This window comes from Tetrao urogallus, assembly GCF_951394365.1.
Source record: "Tetrao urogallus genome assembly, chromosome: 6".
NCBI lineage: Eukaryota > Metazoa > Chordata > Aves > Galliformes > Phasianidae > Tetrao > Tetrao urogallus.
Window position 1 is genome coordinate 45,399,305 of NC_136819.1, and position 14,913 is coordinate 45,414,217.

Below are 14,913 nucleotides of genomic sequence, written 5' to 3' on the forward strand. Positions count from 1 at the left end.
GTGATGGTTGGACTAGATTATCTTGGTATGAATCTATGACACTACGATGAGGAGGAGCTGCTGCCCGTGGCCCCAAGGCAGTCCCCAAACATCCCCAGAGCCCCACCACCCCTTTTCTTGGGGGTCCTTAGGACGCCCGGCGCGCAGCCCCTCCGAGGCATCCACCCGGGGCGGGTACCTCAGTGCTGCCCTCATGAGGCGGGCAGCGGGGCGGCTCTAGGCAGGTTCCCTTTAAGAGCTCGCTCCGTTCCCGCCCCGTCCCCGCCCGCTGCCGCCGCTCCCGGCCCGCATCCCTGCGGCAGCGGCTCCGTCCCCAGCGCGGTGCCGCGCCGAGCCGGGGCGTTGCGCCGTCCCCGCTGCTGGGGCAGGCGCTTGGGGCCGCCCCGCCGGCAGCATGTCCACCAAGGCGGAGCAGTGTGAGTGGCGGGGCCGGGCGGCGCGGCGCGACCGGGTGCGGTCCGATGGTAGCGGGTGCCCGGAGGCTGTCTCCCGGCTGCGGGGCAGCCCGGCGGGGCAGCGCTCACCCCGCGTTGTCGGGCATCCCGGCAACGGGCAGCGGGAGGGGTGGTTTGTGGAGGGGGGCCGCCTACTTTCTGGCTCTTTCTGCCTCCGCCGTTGCGGTGGTGCTGATGGAGAGATGGCCTTCCTGGGGACGCGAGGCGTCCGTCCTCGCTGGGGCGGAGGGGATGGAGCGGGGATCGGGCCTCTCCGGCATCGGTCCCGGCGCCGTGCCGCCCGGGTGACGCTCCCGGCGTTGCTGCCTCGAGCCTGCCGTCGCTGTGTGATGGAGGCACGGTGCCGCTCTTGCTAGTGACGCTCACCTTTTGGCAGAAGGTACGGCGGCATCGCTGCCTTGCCGTGTTCCTCCACGCCCTGCGGGACCCTCGGCTGCCGCCAGCCCTGCCCGCAGCCCGCCGCGTCTCGTGGCAGCCGGGGAGATGTGCCGGCCACCATGTTGGCTCTGCGCGTGGAGCTGCCAGGTGACTGACATGGTGGCTGGGACGGCCGCGCGTGTGTGGCTGCTGACGGCAGCTGCTGTTCTGCCAGGGAAAAACACCAGCGCTGTCGGGCTGGTCACCCGCATCAAGGCTACTTTCTCTGCCGATGCTCGGTGTTAGATGTAAGCTGGGCAGCCTGGAAGCAGCAGGCTTGAACGATGCCTGCCGTGACTATGTGATGCGATCTAATGGCTCAGGCTGATTGCTGTCCCCTGCATCCTGTTGGCCACTCAGGTCACTGGCAAGAGTCCCCGTTCTGATAAGCCTGTGCTCAACTGCTCTAGGGAAGAGATTACTTGTAACTTTTCCTGTAGGTTTTGCCACTTATTTGCAGTAATGGATGATGCCTCTATTAAAATATTATGTGGATGTGAATTTATTACTGTGGGGCTGCATTTCTGGCCTTATGAATAGAAAGGCAATGTTCTGACCATACCTCAGGCCTTGAGTGTGCAATGCTCAGATCCGTGTTACTCTGTTTTTTTTCTGCCTTCCTCCCACCCAGGTTCTGAATGTGTTTCCTCTTTCTTTCTCATACGTTGATTATACATCCTTCACACTGGCCTATAGAAGAATTTCTGCTTCCCCTTGTCCTGCCACTGTCTTCAGCATTTTCAGCACTGTCTTTTCTGTTTTGCCTCATCTATTTCCGCATTCCTAATTCTCTTGGTCTTTTCTGCTTGAGCTTCTCTTCCATATTTTTTTTCCTTGGCTATCTTTCCTTTTCATCCCCCTGTACCATCTGGGAGACTGCATCTTGGTTCTACTGTGTCCATGTTGGTTTTTGTTGAAAGATCTACTTGGGATCCAGTTTGCTGATCTTTCCTCTTCTTGACACTTTTTCATGGCGCTTCAGTGCACTCTATTCAGTTAGCAGACATATTCTGTGCATTCTAACTTACTGATTGTATCTTGTTTACAAAGACTGCTCTCCTGTCTAGTTATTATGACATTACCAAATGTCTTTTTCTCTACATAACTTTAAGATCCACTCACCTGCAAATTTTGACCAATAGCGATGGTCTCCGACAAGGATTATATTGATGTGCATGCGTAATTATCAGGCAAACCTTCAGGCTCCAACTGTTCCTGCTGTTGCTTCTGCTCTCATGGACAGACAAGTGAGAACCAGAATGTTTCAAGGAGGAGTCACAAGTTATACTGAATCTGAATTTACCAAGAAGCAGCAAAAAAAAAAAAACCCTACAAATGTGGAAACGGAGAGACCAGTTGGGAAGAGCAACAAGGCACTGGTCTAAACATGAATGCATGGCCACCCCTCAGCATCCCCTTTGGCAGGTTGTATGGAAAGCAGGTAAAATGGTGGCAATCTGGGAAATCATCTTGAGAAGCTTCTCTTTTTTTGTGACCTCTTGAATTTCGTATCTCAATTGAGGGGATACTGACAGTGGGTTTCATCGTTTGACCCACCACCACAGCATGCCCGAGGTATGCTTTTGTATCACAAGAGAATTAGTTCTTTTCACCTTGAGTTACATGAACTGTTGTGGTAAGTAATGTCCCGGGAAAGCCTGATGTCCATGACGTTTTCCAGGCTCGTGGAACAACCAAAACCATCTTTAAAAGCTCTTAATGGTTTTACTCAATTCAGTAAATGCTTATGGGGAAGCTAGGAAGTTTAGTTAGGTCGGTGTAGATAATAAAGACAGACCCAGCAAAATACCTGGATTAGCTTTTCTTCTTTCTTTCTTTCTATTTTTAATTTTGAATTTGTTTGATATGATGACCCTATGAGAGTGGCGAAGGAAGTATTTCCACTGAGTGACATCACATTTTGAACGTCCAGAGATACACTTCAAGTCATTCACACATTTCACTATCTTTGGGTCTCATAAACCTTTGCTCTAGAGCTTTCTTTCAGAAGGCTATTAGCTGTTCTGGGATGCTGTACTGAAATGGTCAGCATTCTGGGTAGCTCTGAGAGAGGAGGCCAAAACCTTGAGCCTAGAGCTATGATTTAGAAAGTATTTAGAAGAAGTATTTAGAAAGTCTAAATAAAGTGTTCTGTTATATATAATTGCATGACTGTGCTGATTAATAGAAAAAAATATATACGCATTATTGAAAAGAAGTAGTTATAGGAAGGCGTGCCACAATTTTTGGCATTTCATTAATTAATTTCATTTACAGGTATCTGGCAGCAAGCCATGGCAGTCACATTTAAGGTCAGGCTGGACCAGGCTCTGTGCAAGCTGATCTAGCTGTTGATGTCCCTGTTCATTGCAGGGGAGTTGGACTAGATTACCTTTGAAGGTCTCTTTCAACTCTGAGAATTCCATGATTTGGGCAATTGAGGGCTGGCAGGCTCAGTTTCTCAGTAGATCAGTCTTGGTTGGTCAGTCTCAATAGAGCAAAAAGTGCCCAGACCATCCTTGATAATTTCTGCATGAGACTGGCCAGTGTCATATAGGCAGTGCATGGTTTGGTAGCTATGGTGGGTCATTTTTCTTCCAATACTGAACATGGAGCTTGGTTAGATATTAAGAGCACTATTTCTAAAACAACCAGTCTCAAAGAAGGTGTAGAGCTTCTGCTACTCTTTGAAATGCTCTCACCTTTTTGTTCAAATTTCCTAAGACACTTAAAGAAACAGGACAACTCTCTTCATGTCTGTAGTTCATTGCGTAGTGCACACTTGTAGCATTAAGTAAATAATATCAGCTCCCTATATTAGCTTGAATTTCTCCTTTTCACTATGGAAATGTCACCTCACACGAACTGCCTGTTATCCAGTGATTCACTTAATATAAATGAATCCTGAGATTTTTGGAGGCACAGATAACTGCTTTTTTAAAATTACTTTTTCTTCCTCCCCTTCTCTCTCCCCCCCCCCCCATTTGCTAGCACTAAGGCAATCTAAAGCAGAAGCAGACATTCACTGCCTTTCTTCTCTTCCCCTTAGCGCTCATGCATGGTAATGTTCAATTTATTCAGTAAAGAGAGTGAAAAAGTCTTTTTTTATGGTTTAATTCTCAAATTAAGAAAAAAAAGAATTAGTTGGGGTAGGAACAGATGTGACTCCTTCACCATCTGCAAAAAGCTGAATGAAAGTTTGTGTGTTTTTTTTTTTTTTTTTTTTTTTTTTGTCTTTTATATAGTTGCTTCCAAAATCCGTTACCTTCAAGAATACCACAACCGGGTTCTCCACAACATTTACCCTGTGCCCTCTGGGACTGACATTGCAAATACTCTGAAGTACTTTTCTCAGACGTTATTGAGGTAAGTTTTAACTAATGCTCTTGAAGAAAAAAGAAATTGCTAAAGTATTGTAGGGAGTATTCATTGACTTTGAATTGTTTGCAGGATTTAATGGGTCAATGCTCTACCAGAAAGAGTCAGAGCGTAATTTAAGAAAAGAATGATATAAATCAATCTCTTCAGTGGCTGTTGCCCAATTTGCCCAGTTGAGCTGCTTATTGAGTGGCTGATTCTAAACTAAACTTGGTTGTTTACACATTTACTAGGCCCTTCTAAGTCTTAGGTGAATGTACAAACATACTGAACCCATGAAGAAAGGAGGTAGTGACCTGCAGAGCTTTAGAAGTGGACACTCATGACCTACTTGACAATCCTGGTGCTTTGGGATGGTAGAGCAATGAGCCCAGCAAACAGGACTGGGGTCTGTGCTGCAGTTCAGATCGGGTTCTGGTTCAGTCCCTTACAACAATATGAATAGTTATGAAGTTGGTATACAGATCTGGATTTGGATGGCAGCAGCAAGAGATCAGGATTGCTGTGACCCAGGAGTTTGATCTAATTTGATCCACCATTTAGTGACAATATGTGGTGCAAGATACCATATGAATACAGAATACATTTTGAATAGGAAATATTACCTCTTGTCTTTCTAAAAAGATGTGAAAAATTATGAGGCTTAATTAGGAATGACATGCATATTCTGCTTTCCTCCACAGTGCTACCTAGTGGTTTCATATTTTCAAATCAGTTTAGAATGGCTTTTGACAGTGGAGATTTTATTTCTATCTGTCCAGGTTTTGATTGGCATAAGTTTTCATATACGAAAAAATAATGCTGCATTTCTGTGCATAGCTTCCTGAATTTATACCTGGGATCTCCTTGCTGTCAGAAGCTAGTTTGGAAATACAGCCATTTGTCTTATGTCCTAAGGAAACAGTAATTTATTACAGTTAACTGTGTATTAGTACGTATATCCGGGTGATACAAAAAAGTGGAGAAGCATGAATTTAACTTAAAAGAATAACATTAGTTCATTCTAATACTCATTCAAAGCCCATGGAATGTAACATGACCCTGTTTGTAAACCTGTGAGAAGGAAAGAGGTGTAGACAAAATACTCGTTATTAGTGGAACACCTCTTTCACTGTTCAAAAACAAACAGACAAAAAGTGGCAACAAAACCACCAAACAGAAACAAAGAAACCCAGCCCTTCTGTTAACTGAAAATCTCAAGAGTAGAATTGTTTAACCACTGTGAAATATGTTTCCCTCAGCATTTAAAATGTTGGGGGGGGAAAAAAAAAAAAAAAGGCAACCAGTAGGGCTTTTTAAAAGAACAGTAAATTGAATTTTGTCTGAAAACACAGCAGTGGTAAGAAATAAAAAAATAAGAGTCATTGAAAATACCTCTGAAATAGGACTTTGTTCCCACATCAGAATGTTTTCATGGTTTATTTTGCACAACAAGCACACTTAAATCATGTTTGAAGAAGGCTCTTAACTAAAGTGTCTCTACTGAAATGCTGTGAGCCTTCAAGCCTAACTTTCTTGCTTTAACAGCTTAGTTCTGATTGTTTTATATCTTGTCTCTCAGCTGTAACTACCAAGTGCTACAATGAGATCCATTTCTTTTTGGGGCAGAAGTTCATTAGAACACAATGAATTTAAAAACCGTTTCTTAAAGAAAATATATTTACACCACCCTGCTGTCTTAATCTTTCTGAGCAGTACGACTGCATGTCTTGTGCAAAAATTCTTCATACTCCATGGGCAGGGATGATTCTAGGCTTACTGAAGAAACTTTATAATTGCCAACTGTGAGAGCGGTTTAGAATCAGAATAACAATTGAGCAACTCCATTTCTTTATTTTGTGCTTGGAATGGGACTGAACCAAAATCCTGTTGTTGATGATACCTCATGAGGCAGAAGTGAAATTGACATGAAACATACAGATCTACATAATTCACAAATGGCTTTGTCCTTAACGATGTTGGATCTGATCAACCTCAGAAGTAGAGGGATGCCAGAAATTGCAGCCAGAGCTTGGATCTAAATTTATTAAGTGGCCTGCATTCTGATACTTAGGCAGGTCAAATCCTTGTAACTGGGGAATCTGAACTGTGGGTGAGAGCCTGAGTGCAATGGTTGAACCAGTATAAGTGTATATGCTTGCTGATACTAAGATAGAAACTGGTTAAAGAAGCAAAACAAAACATACCCTGTGTTTAGTGTGGCAGATGGAAAGGAGGAAACTCCCACCCACTGCATGCAGATCTCTAAGATTTATCCTGAAACTAAACAGACTGGTTAAGAACTTGTCTTTCTGGACAATCTGATCAAAAATTTCTTTGCGTGCTGAGTCTCCTTTCTGCCTCCTACACTGATATTCCTTTGCGCAGGGTTTAGCGTCCATGTTAGAAATATGTGGTGGAGAATAACCTTTCTAGCTTGAGACAGAACATATGTAATGAATTCAAGCTGCAGAAAGAGTACTGATCAAACAGCAGAAATGCCCATTGAGATCGGAGATTTGTCTTTGCAGAGCAAGTTGATTGGGATCATCTATTTTAAAATAACTTTTAAAAATATTTTCTACTTTGATGTGTATTCTCTTTGCAGCTGATTTTTAGGACAAAATTTTCTTGATAAACATGTAATCAAAGGAATCAAGAAGGAATAGTGCTTAGTCACAGAAATTCCATACTATGTGTTTTACAAGTGTAGCTTTTATTAGTTACTCTACTTTTTACCTTTCCATATTATGGGCACATTGAATGTGCTTTCAGTGGGTATGCCTACTGTTTTGGATCACATTCATATCTGGTGTCATTCTGTTAGCTATCTCACAAGGGTTTAGTTTGCTCCTTTGTGCTGTACATAGCTTTGATATAGCACAAGCTCAGGGGTGGGGGGAGCAGATGTGGAATGGCTAAAGAAGTTCAATTCTTTATTTCTATGAACAAACATCACATAAAGTCACCATACACAATGCATAGCATATTGATTCATTTAGTTCTTCCTTAATTTTCCTCTTTGGACAAAAGCATTTCCTTACATTACTGCATGAATTTGTTTCATGCCCTGCTCATTTTCAGTATTTTAACTCTCATTTGAGGAATGATCTTAAGGCTTAAACATCTTGCAGAACAACTAATTCTTCCACATTTTTTTGGAGAAAAATCTCCATGCATGTTTCTATGTAAAATGTATTTCATAAGAACTAGTTGCAAATGCTTCCTGGCTAATTAATAGTCAAGCTTGTTTTACTGCCTTGGTGAGATGCAAATCTCTCATAGACATTTTAGGAAATGTTTCCTGAAAGACAATAATTTGGAGGTAGATTTGTAGCAGAGGTGTACAGATCTTTAAGGAAGCCTGACAGTTTTCTTGCGTGTCATGGAGCAAGTTCAGTATGGAGTTATGATCTGCAAGCAGTCCCTGCTCTCAGTTTGTGCTTTGAGCAATTACAGGAGCAAACTGCAACCATTCTATCTTGGTCTTAAAGGATCTTCTAGATTTTCATTTCTGATTCTTTAATTTATTGCCACTGTAACATATTGGTCAGTCACAAACCTGGGTCTGAAAGTTTTGTATTTTTTTTTTCCCCACCTAAATTTGACATAATTAGATCTGATTTTTGGATATGATCTCATTTCTGTTCCTGAAGTGAACAGAAGGACGACCCAATCAATATATAAGGCAATGTGTGTTGGTTTCTAATCAGTTAGCTGTAGCTCCATGTCAAAAAAAAAAAGGAAATATGTAGTGCAAACTCTCATCACTGCCTTACACTTTCCAAAGCAAGGATTAAATAATGCAGTAATGCTCTTTCTAGAAGCAAGTGATTGAAGTGATGTGCTAGCAAGTTCAGGGATGGACAGTTGGTATCATCTGCTAGTAGGCAGAGATAGAATAGAATTTAGTACCTACATATCTATAAATGAGCTATAGAGTACAGCAAATAAACATTAAGCAAATTAAAAGTTAATAGGAAATAAGGAATCAGCACTCTGATCATTTGTTTTTAAAGTCATACTAAATCCTACTGATTTTTCTGATGCAATTTTGTAAACATTTCATGGCAGTCACTACTTTTCTTGTACTGGACATTGGGTAACAGAAATCAAATTAATCTACCAAATATGTAGGGCATAGTAATAAAAAAGTAGTCTCTTAATACAGACAATAGGCCTGTAATCTCTAACTGCAAGTGTGATGAGAGACCTGCCTGGTAGTAGCCACTTGGCATTCAACTGTAACTGTGAAAGTGTTTTACATATATAGTGAATGAATGGCATCTCTTCTTATAAGCACCTTTGCAGTTCAGCTTACTTGTGTGAGTTGTTGCATTGGCACAGATGAATCTGTGCCAAGGTGGTTATATGGTAGGGATGTCTGTTCTGTTGAAGATAATGGAGACTTCTAGAAGTCTCCCTCTTGGCATAATTCCGCTCTTCATTAGTCAGTGGAAATTCTGATGCTACTCTCTTGTCTTTTTTAAGCTAAGTTTTAGTGCTGACTTTGGGAGTGGAGTTAAACCAACAAGAACTGGTTTTGGGAATCCTGTTTGCTGAGAGGTGCAAAATATGCTTAAAGAAAACAGCAAAACGTCCAAAACTGTGTGTGGTTTAATATATTTGAAAGGTGTATTATATTTTCTAGGCACATACAAAGACTGAGATAAGCCTATCATTACCTGATAACTAAAATGTAGCACTGCTTACGTGACAATTTATATCTAAAGTAGCTTTTTATTTTTCTTTTTAGAAAATTAGGTTAACATGTTTACAACATTCTTAAAACTACATTAACAAGGTGGTTGACATATAGCTTCTATTTTGATTCCCACTAAATCCTTTTTTATTTTTTTTGAAATTATCTCTCCTTTAGTTTATAGTGAGTTTTGTTGAATAAATAACGTAAGTAGCAGGAGAAATGTATGGTAACATACTGTCTGATCTGCAGTTATATTATTGGTCTTGCTTGCTTAGCACTTAGATTTTGAAGGTAACTATTTACCCAAGGAACATTTGTATTCGTAAAGTAAAATGTTTCCTCCTTAAACATGAGCAAAGTTAAAAACACATAAACAACCATTATCATTAGCTCACAAACATATGCTAAAGACCATCTACTATATATTATTTTATAACTTTTCCAAATGTAGTTTAGTTAACATTTTAGAAATATTATATTATTTCTAAATCCATGTGCCTGTTTAAACTTCATTATCTCAAATGATACTGACTGAGTGGTCATGAAACAGTATCATAAAATACATAGACATTATTTTAATGCAATAAACATGTGATTTTTAAGACTATCTTAACAAACACACATGTTTATTCTTTGCTAAAACATGTTTCTGCAAGTGCCACACCTATATTTTACATGTTTTCAGTCAGTTGGTTCAAAAGATTTCATAGAAGGGAAAAAAATCCAACAGCTTCTCAAAATCTCAGAGTAAAATACCAATCTGTTTTGACACAGCTATTTTTCCATAGCAAACGCTATTGATACCTAGAATTTTTCTTAACTGTGAAACATGGGTAGGGCACTGAAACATGCATTTTTATATTTTTGCTCCTTATGAACCAGATAACACATGAGATGCAATGAAAATATTCGTAGATATCAATTTTAATTCTTTTATCTTGAAGCATGAAAATCAGTGGTTACTAGATTCATAGATAACTGGTTTGGGGAGCAATTGCATCTTATGTGGGATGTATCTGGTGTTTTATTATTTGTTTTATAGTGTCATTTCAATGTAATGTGCTGTTCTTTGTGTCTTTGTTGTCTCTTTTTTTTCTTTGTCCCCCCAACAGCATTTTGTCCCGCACAGGGAAGAAGGAGAATCAAGATGCCTCCAATTTGACAGTGCCCATGACCATGTGTCTTTTTCCTGTGCCATTCCCACTCACCCCATCTCTAAGACCACAGGTCAGTTCCATCAACCCTACTGTTACTCGCTCCCTCCTTTACAGCGTCCTGCGAGATGCTCCATCAGAACGTGGCCAGCAAAGTCGTGATGCTCAGTTATCAGACTACCCATCTTTGGACTATCAAGGACTTTACGTGACACTGGTGACACTGCTGGATCTAGTTCCATTGCTACAACATGGTCAACATGGTAAGCAGGCCCTTGAACCCTTCCAGTACGCTTAACTTCAGTGCCATGAATCCATGAATGATGCTTAAGTGCAATAGAAGAGATGGGCCTAAACTGATCTGCATCTGGATGTCATATCTACTGGGATGTACTTATATCGAAGTGTTTGGTTTGCTTTCTGAAATAAAAGATATTTTGTTTTGTGAATCATGGATTTGGGTTTGAATTCTGAACTTGTCTGATTTTCAGTGAAATGTTAGTAGTATGGAACTAAAATAATACAAATGTGTCTAAAAATATCTGAACTTGAATATGAATCTGTTGGGATACCTTCAGGCTTGTCTTTTTGAAGTGGCTCTCTTAAATGGGCATTACTTGGATATGTATACCTATCTTGTGAGGAATATGCAGATTTAGTGTTTTGGTGAAGATCCATCTCTGCACAGAACACGGTATACATTTGATGGAAGAAAAATGATGACAATAGAGATGGCTTTAAAATATTCCAGGTTAAAAAGTTGCCAATACTTCCATTTGACTTGCTGAAAAGCAGTGTTTTCTTAGGTTTAGAACTGCTTCATCTCAAGGTTTCTGTGACTGGGGTGTATTTTTTTTTTTTTTTCCCCTCGAGTACTGCATATACCTGGCTTGTTAATCCATGGCTTCCCATAATGGGGTTTTGGAACACAGCATTTTCCTTATGTTGCACAAGCCAGAAATCAATTTTCACCATGGTACCAGGGTGTATTATATCACGATGAACTTATGTAGTTCAGTACAAGGAGTACTGTCATCAGCCTGATTCACTGCTAAACTCTTTAGCAGGAAAGCTGCTTCTGTTAAATGCTAAATTACTTCTGAGTTGGCAGCAGCATGTTTTGATTCAATGATTACTGTGCTGGGATCTTGGAAAAAAGAGACTATTAGCAAATTACAGACTTGATGACTTTACTGTTTTTCCAGAAATTGAAGTTAATTATCAAAACAATATTTTTCCAAGTAGATAGCATGGTGATAACTAAAAACCAATGGAGTCTTCTAAAGAGCAAATAACACTGAACAAACATGATTTTGTTTTATGATGGCACAATGGTTCTTCCAGTGAAGTTTTTCTGTCCTTGGACTGTCATTGCTGTGTTACTTGACATCCTCATGGACAATCTGGAACATACAGTTGTCACTTGAATGAGGAAAAGTGCTCCAGGAGCCTGTGTCAATTGGAAGGTTATGCCAAGTGTGAACCTTACAGGAGCCTGTGCTGCATCTAGTGTTATTAAATATTTTAATTTTTACTTGGCTGATAGCACTGAGAAAACACTTAGATTTACAGGGGATATCAACTTAGTGAAAGTAAAGCCCCTTATGTGAACGATTTCTAATTCAAAACAATCTTGGTAAATTGCAGTCTGTTTTGAAAAGTCTTTAAAGGAGAAAAGTAAAATCTTATATTTGAATAAGAGAAATCAAATGCAGAAATATTGGCTTGAAAGTCGTACTGCACAAAGTGCTACAGCAGATCAAAGGCTGACTGACTCATTAATATACTAATACTGGCAGTATGTAAACATGCTTAATTAGACATGCAAAGCATTTTATTTAATTTTTCATTCTAATACGTCTAGCAAGGTATCAGCTGGAGTCAAATTTTCAGATTTGTTCATCTGGTCTTAAGAAATGTGCAATGATATTTGGGAGGAGTCTCCAGGAAAAAGAAACAAGAATGATCTGAAGTCTAGAAAATGTGGACAGAAAGGGAAAAACAAACTATCTTTGGCTTAAAGAAAACTGAAGGGAATTATGGTTAAAAACATGTAAAGATTGTTTAAAGATTGCTGTAAGGAGAAATAAACTGTTTGTGTTTACAGTTAGCTAGGAGCAGGATTAGAATTAGTTGTCTTACATTGCAGCAGAAGAAATTTTAAAAACAAAACAAAAACAGACAACAAAACAAAAAATCCAACACTCTTATTATATGGATGATTAAACACTAAGAACTGGCAGATGAGGGAGTGAAACTTTGTCTTGCAGATTACTGAAGCCAAGTTAGATAAACATGTTCCAGAAATAATATGGTTTACTCATGTGGCAAGGGGATTTCACGTATTATTTCCTGTGCTTCTGTGTATTGATAATTAAGTTTTGTGATAGAACTTAATTATTTTTTTCCCTCAACATAGCATTTGACAAAAAGAAATGTTGTGGTGTTTTTTTTTTTTTTTTTTTTTTCACTCCGAACAATCCATACTGTTTGGGTAAGTACAACAGGTATGCCAGATGGTCCTCAGATTGGATCCTGCCAGACTACACCAAATTGTCAGTACTTAGATGTATTGCAAGAGCAAAACATGCTCTACCATTAAAAGTCTAGTTTTTCCACAGGTTTACTATGTACAAGTGCAGACTTGTCTGAGCACTCAAATCATCCTAGGAGTAATTATAAGTTTGGAGAGTGTGTAATACAATTAAGTTTACAGAGGGAGTAACAAAATAAATCCCTCTCCTGCGGGGATAATGCCTGATGATATTTTGTAGTCATTGCATGGGTTCAAACCTGGAATTTGGTTCTTGAAGGGTTACTGGCCCCCTCTCAGTTCCTCATTCAGAAGATGTCACAATTCCCACATACGCAATAGAGATATCTCCTCTATTTAGATCTTGAAATGTTGCAATTTCTTAAGTATCTCTTCCAAAGCATTGTATTAATTAGAATTAGTCTGGAAACTCATGCATTTATAATTATTTTATTCTTTTTAAGCCTTAGGCATTCTTGGTCTCAATGGCTTCCAATGAAAACAAGATCCTCTGTTTAATCACATATTGTTTGCAAAATGCAGTAATGTTCCCCCAAGCCTCTGTGTGGGAGGCAATTTGCAGTTGTCATATGGGTAATTCAGATCAAAATCTGATTTTTTTTTTTTTTTTTTTTTTTGAAGATGATCTGAGAAGCTTTTTGCAAAAGGGGGCTTTTTCAAACCTAAGTACCTATCAAACCTGAAATAACACCTCTGCTTAAATGCAGGCCACTTTATGTAGGTGTATTAATTTTACTGCCTGAAGTATTTGTATTCCCTACAAACTGTTCTGGATACTGCTGAACAGCTGTTTTGCTTTGTTTTAGGAGGGGCTTCAATGATGACTGATGTCACTTACTTGTGACCATGATAATTAAGTAATAAATTATGATATACTATGAGGGGAAAACTTGAATTTAAATGCAAACTTTTGATGGATTAATAAACCAAAAAGTACAGAGTTGTAAATATTTTCCAATGTAATGATTCTGTATTTATTTCATTTTATTCAACAGATCTTGGGCAATCAATTTTTTACACTACTACATGCTTGCTTCCTTTTCTCAATGATGATATTTTGAGTACTTTACCTTATACAATGATTTCAACATTAGCTACCTTTCCACCATTTCTGCACAAGGATATTATAGAATATCTCAGCACATCTTTTCTGCCTATGGCTATCTGTAAGTAGAATTTATTCTGGTATTGTTATGGTTCAGAAAACAGTACACTGGTACAATATCAGTCTGTAAGAGCTCAAGTTAAGTCTTAGAATTGTTATGCAGTACTGTACTGTATGTATATAAAAAGACTTTTAAATGAAAATAATTCTATAATTTTTATTTATTAGTGATTCTTTTATTGATTACATAATTAATGGTCAGAATGCTACTAAATGATGCATGCAATATCAATATGCATATGATGTATAATTTTTTCATCTGTACTGAACGTGGATGAACAATACTGAGTCTTTTCAGTGTAATGATACTGTGATGAATTTCCCATTTTGTCCTTGCATCTCTTCCTGTCATTGTAATTACTGTACTAAATAGCTGCACACGTAATGTCTTCTACCTGTAAGTTTTAAGACAGCATCTGATAATGGCTGCCTTTTGGGGGGGGCAGATGGGATGGGGAGCGTGGAGTTTCACTCTCTCCCCTGAACATATGATGTGATTACCTAATTCCAAAATTCCTGTAGATTGAATTCTGAAGTGTGTACTTGTCTTCGTACCTGACTAAAAGCTTGATGAGCTTTCAGTAGTAGGGAGAACTTTAACCATTTTCTGCAGACAAAAATGTTAGGTTTAATGTTAAAAATTAGTTTTAACCAACAGTCCTTTCCCTGTGAAGCTGATCACTGGGACAGTCTACGAGAAAGTTTACAGATTCTCAAAACACAGCTGGACGACATCCTGAGTACCTGCTCTAGTTGACCTTTCTTTGAGTGGGAGTTGGACAAGATGATCCACAGAGGTTCTCTCCAACATCAACCATCCTGTGATTCTGAGAATATCTCCTCCTTATTTGCGTTGTGGGCCTTTATGGAAAAAACAGGAATGATTTTTAAATAAAGATCTATGCTGATGTCAATGAAAAGCACAGAAATTCCTCCTAAGACAAGGGAAGAAGTATGGTCCAGTGTCCCAAGATTAAGATTTTGTGGAAATTTACACCTAAATATTTTCAGTCAATGCTCTTGGAAAAATTTCCTCTTTGGGTTAAAAGCAGAATGTTGTATTAAGCATTTATTTCCTCCATTGATGTTATCTGTGAAAGAACTGC

General features: G+C 39.4%; 1 protein-coding gene across 2 annotated transcripts in view; it reads left to right on the forward strand.

Annotated features, from left to right (window-relative positions):
• Positions 1–394: 394 nt before the first annotated feature.
• Positions 395–14,913, forward strand: part of UNC79 (unc-79 homolog, NALCN channel complex subunit) — a gene marked incomplete at both ends in the record, with an annotated part of 94,361 nt that continues 79,842 nt past the window's right edge. For both annotated transcript variants that reach the window (XM_079537210.1, XM_079537211.1), the window contains 4 exons: positions 395–416; positions 4,118–4,238; positions 10,047–10,351; positions 13,638–13,808. In XM_079537210.1, the coding sequence (XP_079393336.1) occupies positions 395–416; positions 4,118–4,238; positions 10,047–10,351; positions 13,638–13,808 (619 nt within the window). The remainder of the gene's footprint in view (positions 417–4,117; positions 4,239–10,046; positions 10,352–13,637; positions 13,809–14,913) is intronic.